The following is a 15,468-nucleotide window of genomic DNA, read 5'->3' as shown; positions in this document are numbered from 1 at the left end:
CCTCTCAGCGTCACTACAAAAGTCTTAGATGAGACAAGTGCAGCATCTCTAATCCCTATGTTTTTGAGACTAAACTGAGGACAATGAATGCAAGGAAGGACAACAATCACAGTCAATGGAAGCAAAATGTGTCAGAGCCCAGAGTTCCAACGCAGAATGGTAAATTACCAAAAAGACATTAAATTCTATTTGAAGTTGTCAAAAGGACTTATGCTAGGTTAGAATTTTAAAGCACTTAGACCATATTATCATTTTCTAACTGTGTGTTTCTGTGAAAGTTTGAAACAATGAAGCAGCGTAGGATCATTTGAAAAAGTTCCAGAAAAAGTAATTTCACATGGGTGTTATGCAGCCTTATCTCTTTTGATGCTGCTTGAGTGTCAGTTGAGTTGGGTACCTCAAACAATTCAAACAATCCTTTTTTAAAATGCAGAAAGCAAAGCCAGTGCATCCCACTGAGTGACAACCGGAATGTTTGAAGCACCCTTACCTTCATAGGACACCTTGAAGCCGAGGGAGCCGCTGGTGTCGTCTGTTTTGAAATTGAGCCACATCTGGTGACTGGTGCTGACCACAAGGTCTGGAGTTGTGGTACCAGACAGGCTACAAACAGAGACAAGAGGACAAGTTTCTTAAGAATAGATCTCTAAGGTGTGGCTCAGTTGTTTATTATAATTATTATTATAATAATAAGCAGTGTTTGCACTTCCTGCAGTGACCTAGGTGTCACTTCAATAGCAAAATGTCCTGTTTCTGTAGCATCATTAAAAAACTTGCAACTACAAGCAGAGCAAAAACAAAACCCAAATTTACAACAGCTTGAGAAAGTATTCTACTTCACTTCTCCCACACTTAATTGTGTTATACATTTAATTCTAAATGACAAATGACTCTTTTTGCCCATTGAACCACACTCAATAACCCATAATGACAAAGTGAAAACAAGTTTTAAGAAATTGAACTAGTTGGACATAGTTTAGAAAGGCACACACCTGTGTATATAAGGTCTCACAATTTGCACTTCGTGTCAGAACAAAAACCAAGCTATTAAGTCCAAGGAACTTTCTGTAGACCTCTATCTACCTATATTAAAACTGTGGTTAGGTATAGATCAGGGCAAGGGTAAGAAAACATTTCTAAAGCTTTGAGAGCACATTGGTCCCAAAAGCTGTGAAATGGAAGGTTGGAACCGTCAGGCCTCTTCTGAGAGTTGGCCATACAGCCAAATTATGCACCTGAAATGAAAGCAGGTGCCTTGGACAGGCCTTGGTCAGAGAGGTGACCAAAAATTCAACGATCACTGTAACAGAGCTTCATAAATCCTCTGCAGAGATGACAGAACCTGCCAGCCTGAGAAGAAAGTTCACCTTTCAGCACGACAACGACCCAAAGCATTTAGCCAAGGGAATGCTGGATTGGCATCAGGGTTAGGTCTGACTGTCCTTGAGTGGCCCAGCGAAAGCCCAGACTTCTGACTGGAGATGGCAGTTTAAGGACACGAGCCATCCAATCTTGCAGAGCTTGAAAGGATCTGCCTGGAAGAATGCTATAGACTGCCCAAGTCGAAGTGTGCAAAGCTCACCAAAGTCCAGCAAAACTTGAGGCTGTGATTGTTTCCAAAGGGGCTTCTACAAAATACTGAATTAAGGGTCTGAATAGGGTCTTTTGATTGTTGATAAATATCAGTTTTAAAAAGTGCCAGTTTTATCCATTGATGGTTAAACCTACATCACAACAAAGAGTGCAGAGAGAAGGGGTCCGAAGCTCCTGTATATATTAAACTATCTGACTTTTGTCATCAAAGAAAAGTGCTCTAAAACTGTTGTAAGCAATTCCAGTGTGAAAATCCTTTTTTATCCTAACCCTTTAATTCAAAACAGTTGGGGCCAAGAAAGGGGGAAATGAAGGCGAGATCAGTCAATGCCACAGACGTAATTTAATCCTATTTGAATAGTAATTCCACCTAATTCTAATTAGGAAGTGTATAGCTGCAGAGTAAGTGATTAAGGGTTCTAATTTTAGTGACGGCACATGGAGAATGGTGGGAGTAGCAAGGAAGTGGCATGTGGATAAGTTGGGTCCATGTTTTTGTCCGTTCCTGCAGCCTTTTGGAAAATTGGTTTCTGTAAACCTGTCTCTGCATATGTGGGAGGAAAAAGATGTGGGAAGGAAAATGAAATATGTGGCATTGTTAATGAGGCACCATAGTGTTGTTTTCATGTTGAAAATAATGGGGATTTGCCCTTGTCGAAAAGTATTTGCACTCATTTACCAAATGCTTATGACCCTTTATTCAGATGATATGTTGTAACAAAATAACATTAAGCTACATAACATCAAGCCTTTTTCTTCCAGCTTTGCTTCTTTCCATTTTTACATCTATAAACATAGGTATGTGGTATGAATGACTGTCATCTAACATCCACCCTAACAACTTTGGATTGCTTGTTATAATTTACCTGCAAGGTAATTGCTATCAAAAACATTGTCCTTGTTGGTGGCCTGTTTGAGGGAGTCTGTCTGCTCATGACAATTATGTTCCTCCAACATAATTTTCCCTATGGGAAAAACGCTGTGCACTTGTGGCACATTCATGCCAAATTGCTCTTCCCCATTATCAGGTTGTCAGTGAACAGTGTCTTTCAAGTGAAGGAAAAGGAGGAGATTTAACTGGTTGTGACTCATTGCCTATTAACCACCACATTTATGACTGTGGTGCTGTAGGGTTACGTGCCTCTGACCTTAAAGTTACAAAAGAAATAATTCCCTACACCCTGCGTACGCTTGCCTGCACCACTGATTCGCAAAAATATGGTCCTGAGTTAAAGTGTGCTGATAGCTGCAGTATATTCTCCAGCCCTAAATTGTTCTAGTTCGTGTGCGAGAGTGCATCCAGTCTCAATGACAGGATTGCTCACTCTACTTTCATATCATAAACAAGTCCATAAAGGGAGAGGAAGTCCTTAATTGAATAGACTGGGTCATTTTAGGTGTGTGTGTGTGTGTGTGTGTGTGTGTGTGTGTGTGTGTTGTGAAAGTATATGCAAGTGTGCAAAAATATTTAAGTGAGAAAGATCTTCTCTCATCAACAAACCCCTCCTCCACAAACCTTTCCCTCATTTATCTCCCACCTCCTCCCAGTTTCCACCCGGGCGAGGCAGCCTCGCATAAAAATTGATCTATAAAAACTTTATTAACGTGGTAAATTTCAGCACAATTAATAACAACATCCTGTGAATTGTTATGGAGCATCTGCTATGACAAACTCCATTAGGGGGCATCAATATGCAGTTCGCAATGTTGCGCCACATGGCTGTGATCTTGTTTTTAACATTGAAAAGAGTGATGATTGACAATGTGGTGCAGCATCTATTTTTCATGCACTACTGCATCAGGTGGTGATGAAATGAAAGAGAAACAGTACAACACAGAGAAAAAGGGCTGGAGGGGGAAAGGGAAGAGAGAACAGTGCTGCCGGGTGCGGGGAAGTGGAGGAGGAGAGAAGGCGTGTGTGCCAGAAAAGAAGAAAGGTGAGGAAAGAGAAAGAAATAGACGGAATATGATTACATGCAACACGAGAAAATGAAAAACGACTGCTAGGGACGATGGAGCGGAGTAAAGTTAGAGAGCAGACAGGAAGATTAGAGGCCCCCCCCCCCAAAAAAAAGAAAAGATGGAGGTCGAAGGAGTCACTCACACGTGGAAGATGGTCTTCTGGTCTCCCACCACCTCGCCGTCTCCCACCGTCAGGGTGTCGTAGCCCCGCTCCAGGTCAAAATCCTCAAATGTCAGCTTGATCACCTAGACGACAGTGGGGACATTGCCGAGACAACTGTAAGCGACAGACATGTGAACGCTCCCTTCACTTGGTGCAGAAGAGGGACCCCCTTCCCATCTGTGACTTTCCATCCTTTTGCCCATCAATCCATCATCTATTAGTCTCATCTGAATAGTTGTCAAGTTGCCATTCCATTCACACATAGATATCAGTTTATTTCCTTTATTGTAAATACTTGTGGCCACAGAGTTTTGTCCACCTGTGTGTGACTGTGTGTGTATACTTTGCTACATCTGATTTCCAGTCTGGTGATTATAAACTCTCCCGCACTAATCAAATATCTGATTGCCTGCCAGACGGTCTGCATGACCCCTACTCTTTGCTCATCAAATCAGCAGGTTGCAGAAGCCTTTGTGGCCTATTTAGCCAGACTTATGGTGACTTTAAGCGCATCAGGAGGGGGGACTTGAGGTTGTCCACAAGGTGAATATATTCATCACAAAGGTGACACAGAAGTTTTTAAAGATTTATGTATTGGATTTTAACTGTGAGGGGAGGAAAAAAAAACATACACACTTCATCTAATTTCTATGCTGCAGGTGGGAATGTGCGAGAGAAGGTGGAACAAGGTAAGAAAAACAATAAGTGTGCCCTAGCTGAGGGAGACAAGGGGCAAGTCTAATAAAGACAGACAAACAAATAAGATTTGATTATGATACTGCAAAATGTTGATAAATAAAGAAAAAAAAGTAGCAGGGTAATGTGGGAGACTAAAATATAAATATATAAAAAGCAAAGCAAGACTGTCTTTGTCTCCTATTTTAAATTAGCTGCCACTGATTTCCGCCAAATTCTTAATGTTTTCGGAGGGCTGAGAGAGCAAGGCCTAATGAAAAAGCTTATATAAATGCAAATTGCATTCTGTCCTATGTTAAACCCGGTGCCTAATGAAAATTGCCAAGGTGGAGAGAAGAGATGGATGGCGTGTAGGCAAAATAGGTCAGATCACTCGATAAATAGAGTTTCATACTGCAAACTCATCTCACATCTGCCAGCCAACAGGTGAGGCACAGAGGGGGAAGGAATAAACAGAAAAAGGAAAAGGCACAGCAAGTATATATATATATATATATATATATATATATATATATATATATACACTTTATATTGTTTGCAGTTGCTGACGGCATAGCTGACATTTTGGTTGTTTTGGAACAGCGGCCCCAGTGTCCCCAACGCTGATGGATAAACACTTGAAAGATTGTCAACTAAAAACAGCTGCATTCATTGCCTTCAGGACATTATGAAGGAGCGACACTTGACAAGAACCCACATTAGTCATGATGTCATCCGGTGGGGTTTTTTAGGGTCTAGAGGAGCTGTGCGGCGTCCCCACCCACCTCTCCACGCAGTTCCGCCTCGGTCTCCTGCCTGACCTAACGTCTCCTCTGTCTGGGGCCTGCGCGGGGCGAGGCAGGAATAGAAGCCCATTACTTCTCTAAACAAAAAGAACAGCCTCGCTCCATCTTCATCTGGACACAGACACAGAGCGAGAGACAGCCCAAAGTCTGTTTCAGCAGGCTGCCCACTGGCTATACTCAAGGGTGTCTGTGTATGTGTGTGTGTGTACACATGCAAGCAATAGGTGGGGCTGGCTGTGCGCGCGTTGTATCTGACTGCCCCTTCTGCCTTGCCTCTCACCTCGCGCAGCCTCTCCTACACTTCCTTGGCGCAGCGCAATAAGAGAGCACATTTGTAAAACCATTTTGTTTTGAGTTCAGAGAAGGATATTTGGCAGGAAAGCAGCTGGGTGGCCTTGAACACAACTCCAAAGTCAATGGTCTGAGCAGAATGGCTATGACACTTTCATGATATCCTCTGAGCATGCTCTCAAAACCACTCCATTACTCTTCCATCCTGTTTTTACTCTCTCTTTCTCTCCCTCACCACAGGTGTTTCTAACAACTCTCTTTGTCTTCTGTTGGCTCAGCTCCAGTGTTCTTTTACCCACCTCCCCCCTTTTCATTTTCCTTATCTCTCACATTTTTTTCCATGAGAGAGCTCCTGCCACATGGTGCGTTTAACAGCCCCCCAGAATGTCCTGTCACAATTATAAAAGCATGAAATGAGTCATGTGTGTCAAAGAAGAGCCTCCTCTGGAGTTCCTCCCTAACAGGTGCAAACACACCAGTCAACTGATTTTTTTTCTTTTTTTTTTTTTTTTGCTGGCAGCTAAACACACCACTGGATAAGGCAATTACAGTTACAAAGCTAAATTGGCACGCTAAGCTGTTGCTTAAATCCCACGTCAAATGACTTTTACCTTAGATGCATCTGTGGCCGTGATGACCCAGGTGCAGTTGGCATTGTTGTCATACTGGACCGGGTAGTTTGGAGACGTGATGACACCAGTGGGTCCTCTCAACTGACCTCCACACATGGGCGCTATACAGGAGAAGACACAGAGAGAGGCAAATGTTTTTGTCAATGACAGTTCAAAAGCAACACTCTCATTTATAAACCACAAAAAAAGGAGTGGGTGTCAAACCCCCTCCATATGAGTCATTCCTTAAACACCTCAGCCTCCACCTGTTACGGTTCCTTATTACTCATATACATACTGGAAATTGTATATTTTGACTTGTGAATAATGTAGTTTCATATTTTACTCGTGCTTGCTGTGGAGACCTGTGGGGGTGTTCAAAACTCCGAACTCAGTCTTTACCAAATGACATGGATAGCATCTTAAAGAGCATCCTAATGAGGAGAGAGCTGGCAAATACAACTGTTTAACCATTCGAAACTGCATATGCTGAAGTTTAACTTCAGTTCTGTGTTCCTGACTGAACTGCAAGCGAGCATCACTTTTCAAAAAGTTGAAGCTGTTTGGCAAGTGGTTGGCTGTTTTTAAACCCTCATCAAATTATAAACCAAAAGAGTGATCTTAAATAAAATCATCTGCTGTGCTCCCACTAAACACTCGACTTGCCAGTTTAGCGTGGCAGCATGAGAAAGAGACTAATGAGAGATTCAATCAAACCCATAAATCACAAAAGTCTAAAATATCCTAGGAAGAGGTTCATTTTCTAAATATTGTGAGACTGTGTAATTTATTATACAAATAAAACAAACCAGATGATATCAGGCTGTCTTTATAAAAAGGATCAGAGTACACAGAATATAGCCATTAATATGGTTGGACCCCTCTCAAGTATATCTTATGTATAGAAGACCCTATCGTATAACAAAACAAGAATCGAGTATCACACTTGCATATTCTCTTTGAACAGATTAGGTGATTAGTTTGTAAACCAAGCTTTAAAGGACACTGTGACTTTTCTTATCAAGGCTTGAGAGTGTATGTGTGGCAGAACTATTCAACACCCTTTCAAATTAAAGTAGAATTTCTAATAGGTATTTTAAGGGAAGTGAGTGTGTGTGTGTGTGTGGGGGGGGGGGGGGGGGTAACCTGAAAGTATTTGAAAGGGCCTGAACCAGCCACCCTGATTTTAATGAGTTACGTCTACAAGAGGTCCTTCGGGTGTTCGAGCCCCACACTCTGTGGCTTTATGCTACACCCCTCTTCCCACCAAAAATCACCTTTATTAACATGCAAAAAGAACTTTGGCGAAGTTAAGGGGAGAATAAAGTAATTACTGTGAGTAGCGCTGACAGTGAGGGTCACCTTAATGAAAATAATACAGCAGAGAGGAAGCCCACTGAAGCTATCATATCCCCTCCTATCTTTTTTTTTTAAATCCTGGGGATCATTGTGCCTGATACACCCACACCCCTGTGAGTTCGTTGACAGACATAAAAGTGCAGCAAGGCTAACCAGCAATCAAAATCCGGGACGAAGAAGAATTGTAACGGCTCAGTGTAACCATAAAAGGCAGTATGAATCAAAAGGGAACTGTGAATTTCATATCAAGAGAATGAATTTTGGAGCCAGAGATGAGTTTTTTTTTCCCCTGTGCTAATGATAGGGCTGTACAATTTAATGATGACTAATGCTAATTTAGGATACAGATCTTCAATTATTCCTGGATGATGTTTAATCTTCATTTAAACAGAGTGAGGCAGAACAAAGGCGCAGTAACAAAGGTTAAATGAGGATGATGGAATAGAGTCTTTTTAAAGGGCAATTTCGCTGACATTTTTGCAGACATGTCAATCTCAAATGTTTTCTTTACATAAAACAGAAAAGCAGCTGACAGTGATACTATGGCCTGCGCTCAAAAAAGCGCAGTCGCTTTTTTTGTGTTATTTTTTTTTAGTTCAAAGAAGAACAGACGACAAATAGTGTCATATCTAGGCCTTCATCGCCATGTTTGATGTCATAAAACAGCAAAAAAGTTTTTTTTTTTAATCCAGGTGACTGACGGTGTCCTGCATGAGACAAAGCACCCCCCCCCCACCCCCACAGACACACACACACACACACACACACACACCCCACATCCTCTTCTTAGTGTCGTAATTAAATTTTGCCACAATTGGATCAGTACAAAACAAGAGAAATGGGGAAACTGGCATAAAATGAATGACACAGATGTTCCTGCTGCGATATGAAAAATCACTTTAATGGTCTATTTTTAATGAAAGAAATGGCTCGAGGTTGGTACATGTCAGAGAGATAATTTCATATGAGCTGCTCTGTTGATGCACTTTCTCAAAACATACAGAATTGTTTGGCTTAATTACTTCAAACTCTTGGAGTTATCGCTAAGTACAATTAAAGGGCTCCCTAAAGCTTTCAGCACTGTTGAATCAATGAAACAAATAATCAACCATCACGACATCTGCCAGTTTAAACCTGCATTGACCTTTTCAGCTGATACGGAGACCTTGATAGCAAACAGTTGCTTATTTACACATCCAGCAGTTGCAGAGAAACGTATCATTCGTTTGGAGTTGTGTTTTTGACAACCTCGCAAATCTAAGTTCATTGTTCTCTCTCTTGTAACTCTGTTCTTGGTCTCCACCAACTCCTAAGAAAAATATGTGGCTCTTGAGCAGCTAAATGCTTCACATTCACCAGCTAATTGCGAACTGTGTCGGTCTGCCAAGTGGTGCTGAGCCAGAAAAGTACAGTGGGTTTGCTGAAAACAGCTGCGCTCTCTCAGCTGAGGGGGAGCTGCTTCATCACTATGAGCAACCCCCTTCACATTATCACATTGTTTTGACATTGTCATCTGCTACATTGTTAGAAAAAACACATCGATTTAAGACACTTCAAGAAGGAATGACTAGAAAGAGGCTATTTTATCTGGTTTGTGTTCTCCACTTGAACCTTTCCATTGCTCCTGGTGGTGGAACACAGATATATTTAAAAAAGGGTCATGATGCTTAATTTGACTATTTTTCTTTACCTGTATTGACTGCTTTCAGATTGGTACTGACAATCAGAACCCTTTTTAATTGAAAACAAAAACAAACCCCACCAGAAAAGAAAGCCTTAAAACATTTGACATACATTTTCCATACATTGGCAGAATTTTTTTTTCTAACTTCTAAAATGAAATACTAAAGTAAGGGCCAATTTCTAAATGTGCATTATTATTTGGAATTACGAATATATCAAAATGCACTTCATAAGTTAGATTAATTGAGTCCACTGAGGCTGAAAACTGGGACTGAGGAGAGTATGAGCATCAGGAGGACCGTACAGGGAGCCTGACCACTTTTCCTGCCTGTCACAACACAGTCAGAAGTGAGGAAGACATGACTGATGGGCAGCACTATGCCAGCATGACTAAACAGCAGGAAGCAAAAGGATGCTGGCCAAAGGTCAAAGTCAGACCAGTCACAGTGAAATGGTGAACACTGAATCCATAAAATAGAAAAGATGAAAATTGACTGGGCAGATACACAGAGCAACAGCAGACGCACAAGCAAACACATCTCCGTCAGGGTTCTCGGGATGGAAATATAAATGGAGGTCACGCTGAGTCTACCTCCATTACACATGTGCATGGACGGACAACCCACACGTCAGTCCTTACCTCTGCATATGGGCCGGTCGTCACTCCAGCCCACGTAGCTGTCCGTCACTCTGAGACAACTGATGCTCTTTGAGCCCTGCAGTTCATAACCTTCATCACAGGAGAAATGCACTGTGGCTCCCCGCCTGCGGTTAGATTGCACACAGGGAAAAGAACGAAACATCAGCACCACAAACCTTTCCAGTAAAAATCGTTGTTTAGCAGGCAGAGTGCAGATGAGGGGAGGATATCAAGAAAAATATTCACAGTGAAAAATACATATATACATTTTGACTTCTCGGCTGTGATTTCCAAAAGTGCTGCATTGTGGGAGACGGATGTTACCCATTTGTCTGTGTTACACTTGACCACTGAGAGAGACAATGGCTCTGACAGGAATGAAACTCCATAATCCCAACGGTAATACCACCACCCCACAGAGGCAGACTATTAGTGTGCAGTGGCTCAAATGGTAGGATATTGTTTTAGTTTACACATTTCTCTATCTGGTTTGATTGCTGTGGCTTTATGGGGCATGACATTGGGCAATGTGCTGTAGCACATTTCAAGATGCAGTACCTGATTTTGTTATAGCACCTAACACTGTCCCCATATTTCAGTATGACCTCTCAGCTCATTGTTGATTAAAACTCAACTAAGCAAAGTAAGCAAGTTAATTTTGGAATCATTTTGGGATTTTTTTAAATATATTTTTTTAAGCACAATTTCAAAGCTGGATTTACGTAATTGTAAAAAAGAAATAAAAAAGAAAATTATATAATTTACTACCTCCTACCTTTGTTTGTTTGTTGTTGTTTTGTATGTTATTTTATTTCCATATTTGTGGTGTATTGTGGTTTTATGAGAATGAAAGCTGTATGTTTTAATTATACTGTTTCTGTAAAAGCCCAACCAGGGACAAGAGTTGAAAATTAGCAATAACCATAACCCAACAACTCCTCTGTGTGGCACATCAGCTTCCTGCTTCCTGCATCAGATAAAACTCAAAAACTCAAATTCAAAAGACTAATTAAGACTCTGATGTTATTTGACACAAGGCAACTGTACTGAAATTTTTTTCACTAAATGTGAAACAAAATCTTAACGGCAAACTATGACTGGGCACTCTCAGAATACCTACACAAGCTAAAACATTCCATTAGAAAACCAATAGTGTTGAAGGTTAAAGTTACTGATTTGAAAAACTGTGACAAAAGTCACATCAGAAATGAAAAATTAGGCTAATGAATGCAGCTGCAAAAAAGTGCAGAAAGAAATTACCTTGACTTTTTTTTTTTTTCACAAACCACACACAGTTATACTTCAGAGCCAGAATGTATTAGTCCAGTTATATAATCTAATATGGCCATCCATTCACTTCTCAAAGAAAAGTGAGGACCTGAATAACTGATAAACATCTTTGCTAACTAAAACATACTAAATGTACTTGTTCAGTTACACTTGAGGGTTCACTAATTGCTCCTGAAATAATTTACCTGAAGTCTGAGCCTTTTCTTTTTCCTCGATCTGGAATCCCCGGGTCTGGACACATGTTGTGTCCTTGGGCTACACCCATCTGAGACACTGATAGAGAAAGACAGAGAGAAAGGGATTAAGAATGGAAGCAGATTGTTCAACTAAAGGATCCAGACACAGAGATGTTTTCATGAGCTGGCTGTAGTACATTTACCTGGCCAGTGTGAATCAAGTGGTAAGTAACCACACCCCAACTTTGCAAGAGGGAACATTGGACATGTATCTGACAGGAAGTCAGATGTCTGTGTGAAGGTATATACAGTCTTTCCGATGTCTCCCATGAGAACATAAAAAGTAGATCAGCTATATCAAGTCTCAGTGTTATGGTGGTCAACAGTCACTGAATACAGCTTTATGATTACAGAGCAAATTTTAGGTTAAAAGGCTGATGAGTGGAGTACGTCCTAACAGCTCCTCAGCTTTCCTTATTGTAACACCAGTGTTTTATACTTGCACTGCACTTGCGTACATCAACTCATTTAGCATACCCCTTGACCTGCTTTGCATTTCTCACCAGGGACATTTTATCTCAGAGCACGTTCCTGGTGGTGCTCTGTCAAATCATGTCACTGGGTGCAAAATAGTGGAAGGCAAAGTGCCAGAAGGGGTCAGACAAACTTGGGCCAACCAGGAGAGCCCGTCTGACTGACTGGGAGGGGTCAAAGGTCTGCAGGGCCGAATCGAAGATGACACCTGCTCGTTGGCTGGGGTCCAAGTTTGAGGCAAGACAGCAGTGAATTCAAAGCAAGGCTCAATGGTGTCAGCACTGGTTATGAAAAAAAAATGGAGGAAAGAAAGGACGATAAAGGTTTCTGTTGAATGAACAGAAGAGGAAGACAATGTTGACATCGATTAGAATGCAAACGTCAGGCTACTGTATTTTGTCTTATTCGCACAATCATAACAATTGATTGACCATGACAGTCGTAAGGCTAGATTTGAAAGAATTCAATGCTAAATCAATATTTGGTTATAGCAGCAAACAGTGATGTGCTGATGGGGATCCAGTCTAGCAATTCAGCTGCTGGGTGTGGGGGGTGACTCAACCATTTAAAAGAGGCTTTTTATTTATTGAATATTAAATAAACATAGGTGTGAAGAAAATACTTATAAGCCATTTTTGCATGTTATAGGCTGACACCTTGATATATGCATAGAGACTAATCATTTGCTGAGGTACAAACAGTAACTTTTCAAAGTTTTAATCCATTCTACAGTTTATGGGGAAAAAAATCTTAGTAATGAACAACATTATTTTCATTGTGTTTCCATTAGGAGTCACAGGCAGTCCAATAATATGGAAACACTATAGAGAGGGATGTGTAAAGCAAAAATGAAAGGCATTAAAGCAACGCAAATGAAGGGAAAGGAGACAAAAGTGATTTTTCTGACAGACATAAGGATTAAAAGCAGAAGATAAAGTGGGAGGTAGAAGTGGGTAAAGTGAATGGAAAATGGCCTTGAGGCAGGATTACCATTAATGCACCTCTTTTTTGTTCCACAGGTTGTTCTTAAACCCTTTGACATCCCTCTCTCTGTGCCACTCTGAGTCAGGTGACTCATGGCTGTCAAGCTGTTAATGTTCCAGATGTTCGGATGACACTGAATGGGATAATGAACAGTGAACTCAGACGGAGGGGTGATGCCGAACAAGGGCAAGGAAGACCAATGCAATTACTGCTGTCCATTTGCTGTTCGAGCAGCATCTCCAGCACAGACTGTGTGTCCTTTGTGTTTGTACCTTGTTCTTTCAACAGTCAGCAGTTACCCTTTTCTCTGGCCAAGTGTAGTGCAGAGAGAAAAAAAAAAACTTTTAAATGACTTTGAACAAGAGTTGAGAAAGGTGAAAAGATAAAAAAAAATGGACTGTCTGGCATCTTCTCCTATAGCTAGACACACAACAGGCACCGTGTCAGGATTGTTTTTTCTTTGGACAGAGCCTTGACTCACTTGTATTAGTATTTTTTTTTTTTTTACTGTAAAGTAAAACTTTAAAAAATGATTTAAGGCTCATAAGAACACTGCAGATTCAAGACCATGAGAGCCTCTGGTGTATGTCTGCAGTGCTTTGAAAGAAAAGTAGACACTGGCAGCACAAGGAGAGAAGGTCATTGTTAACATCTATAATTGTTCAATTGTGGTACCAGTATATCTACAGAAATGTTCTTGTTTTTCTCCCTTGATAACTCAGTGACTGGTTTATTTGCGAAAGATGGATGGCAATTATTAACTTACACACTGATATCTTGTGGTGGTTGTCTTTGCTAGGCAACATCTTCACACCTCGAGACTTAAGTTCAGTCATCTTCTTCACTGTAGAGGAAAACACAGCAGAGAGACACATATATAGAAAGTGCAACATGATGACACCTGCACATTCCAGCAGCCGTAAATGTCTGCAGCAGATACAATATATAATATACTGTACCATACATCATTGCCCACACCTACTCCAGTTATGTTAACAGCAGTTTTGACATCTTTTTATGACAGTAAAACTCAACGTTTTTTTCTAGGTCTACAACATACATTTGTCTGATATTAGCCCATAAAAGTCATACATTTAGTTTACGTTGAAGAAAAGAGCTCAGCAATGTACAGTTTATTTGCAATCTTGTGAAATGAAGCGCACAGAGCACATTATTATATGATTATTAGGATTAGAAGGCATGGGATGTAAGAAGCAAAACCACCTTCTATACAATAAAAATATGAGGTTTAAATTACTAAGTTTCATGGTAATTGCAGAAAAAAGAAACAAAAAAACAAAGTCATCATTGCAAAGTAAGGGGCTCATCTAAATGCATATTTATTCACCAATTTCAAAAACACCATCAGCATTGTCTGCACACCCCTTCACACTCATCCTATTTAATTACTTTGACGGTTCCTGACAATGGAACTTTACTTGTTTTGCACAAATGTGTTTTGAACCTTTGCTCGGTTTTTGGCTGCATTTTAATTCAAAGCTAATCTGAGTGTCAAAGAAATAAATGAAATAATTTAAAAAAATGTCTTTTCAGATTCATTACCCTGATTACAAAAAGAGGGAAAAAGGTATAATCACGGTTCATGGTGTTAGGGGCAGGGTTGGATTGGATGGGGCTGTTTCCTGTCGTGTAAAATGAAGGACACTGAAGAGGACAAGATACAAAGCCAATGAAGGTATTCAATCAACATTCATTTTCATCACTGCGACATGCTGCTGCTGCTGCTGCTGTGGAATCATGGGAACTGTCATGACAGGAATGGCTAGTGGGGGATGGTAGAGATGGAGTCAGTGTTTAATTTAATTAAAGTATTAGTCTCCCATTTCCCTCTGATCTTCTAAACATATTTATTTAACATTGAACCTGTAATCCCACAGGCTCTTCGCCTCTTTCCCCCCCGCAGTTCTCATCTCTCTCTCTTGCTCTCTCTCTCTTGCTTTTTATATTTTTCCCTCTTCTTTTTCTCTCACCATTATCTCTGAGATTTCCAGTGGCTGGCTGGAGGTGAGGTCCTCTGAGATCACCTTTTTTTTTTTTTTTTTTTTTTTTTTTTGTGGACGATCTAATCCTTTTTCCCTGCTCATCCCTTCTCAAAGTTGACCCCTGAACCCTCTAAGAGTAATGGGATGGGAAATGGATGTGTGGGGGGAGAGAGGCTTTTGTGCGTGCGTGTGTGTATATACTGTACGTGTGTTTGTGCAATGTGGCACCCTAACAGACTGCAAATCTTGTTTTTCTTTTTTCTTTTTCTTTTTTTTTGAAAGCAACTGCAACTATTCTGCCAAAACTAGTGAAATAATTGCACTTGCTGTCAGCGCAGTTTCAAACTGGAGAAATCGTAAAAGAATATGAAGGAACAAGATGAATGATGTCAGTCTACCTGGATGATTTTTTCTTTCTTGGACTTGATAACACATTGGTGTTCTTTCCTTGATGGTGGTGCAAAATAAAAGCAAAGGGACTCACTAAGGTCACTTACACTTCATTCCCTTAGCAAGAAGGTGGTAAACAAATTTCATGGCCATCTGCCTCTTAGATCATGGTTTGTCCTCTGGGGAGTACAAATGTGTCTCATTTCAGGGCTGTTGGTGACTAGATTTTGTTATTTCATGCGTACAAGTGGAAATCAGATTCTGATTTTGGCACTAGAAGAAAGATCAGTAGGTCAAAAATGAATACT

The 15,468-nt window shown here is 40.6% G+C and overlaps 1 protein-coding gene across 1 annotated transcript in view; it reads right to left on the bottom strand.

Annotated features, from left to right (window-relative positions):
- Window positions 1-15,468, bottom strand: part of csmd2 (CUB and Sushi multiple domains 2) — a 223,016-nt gene that overhangs the window by 108,185 nt on the left and 99,363 nt on the right. Inside the window, 6 exon segments of the mRNA XM_018701481.2 lie at window positions 491-603; window positions 3,698-3,801; window positions 6,102-6,223; window positions 9,784-9,908; window positions 11,259-11,346; window positions 13,534-13,611. Of these exon segments, the coding sequence (XP_018556997.2) occupies window positions 491-603; window positions 3,698-3,801; window positions 6,102-6,223; window positions 9,784-9,908; window positions 11,259-11,346; window positions 13,534-13,611 (630 nt within the window).

This window comes from Lates calcarifer, linkage group LG3, assembly GCF_001640805.2.
Source record: "Lates calcarifer isolate ASB-BC8 linkage group LG3, TLL_Latcal_v3, whole genome shotgun sequence".
Taxonomy (NCBI): domain Eukaryota; kingdom Metazoa; phylum Chordata; class Actinopteri; family Centropomidae; genus Lates; species Lates calcarifer.
The sequence above is the reverse complement of the archived record's forward strand: the minus strand, read 5'-3'. Positions and strand labels throughout refer to the sequence as shown.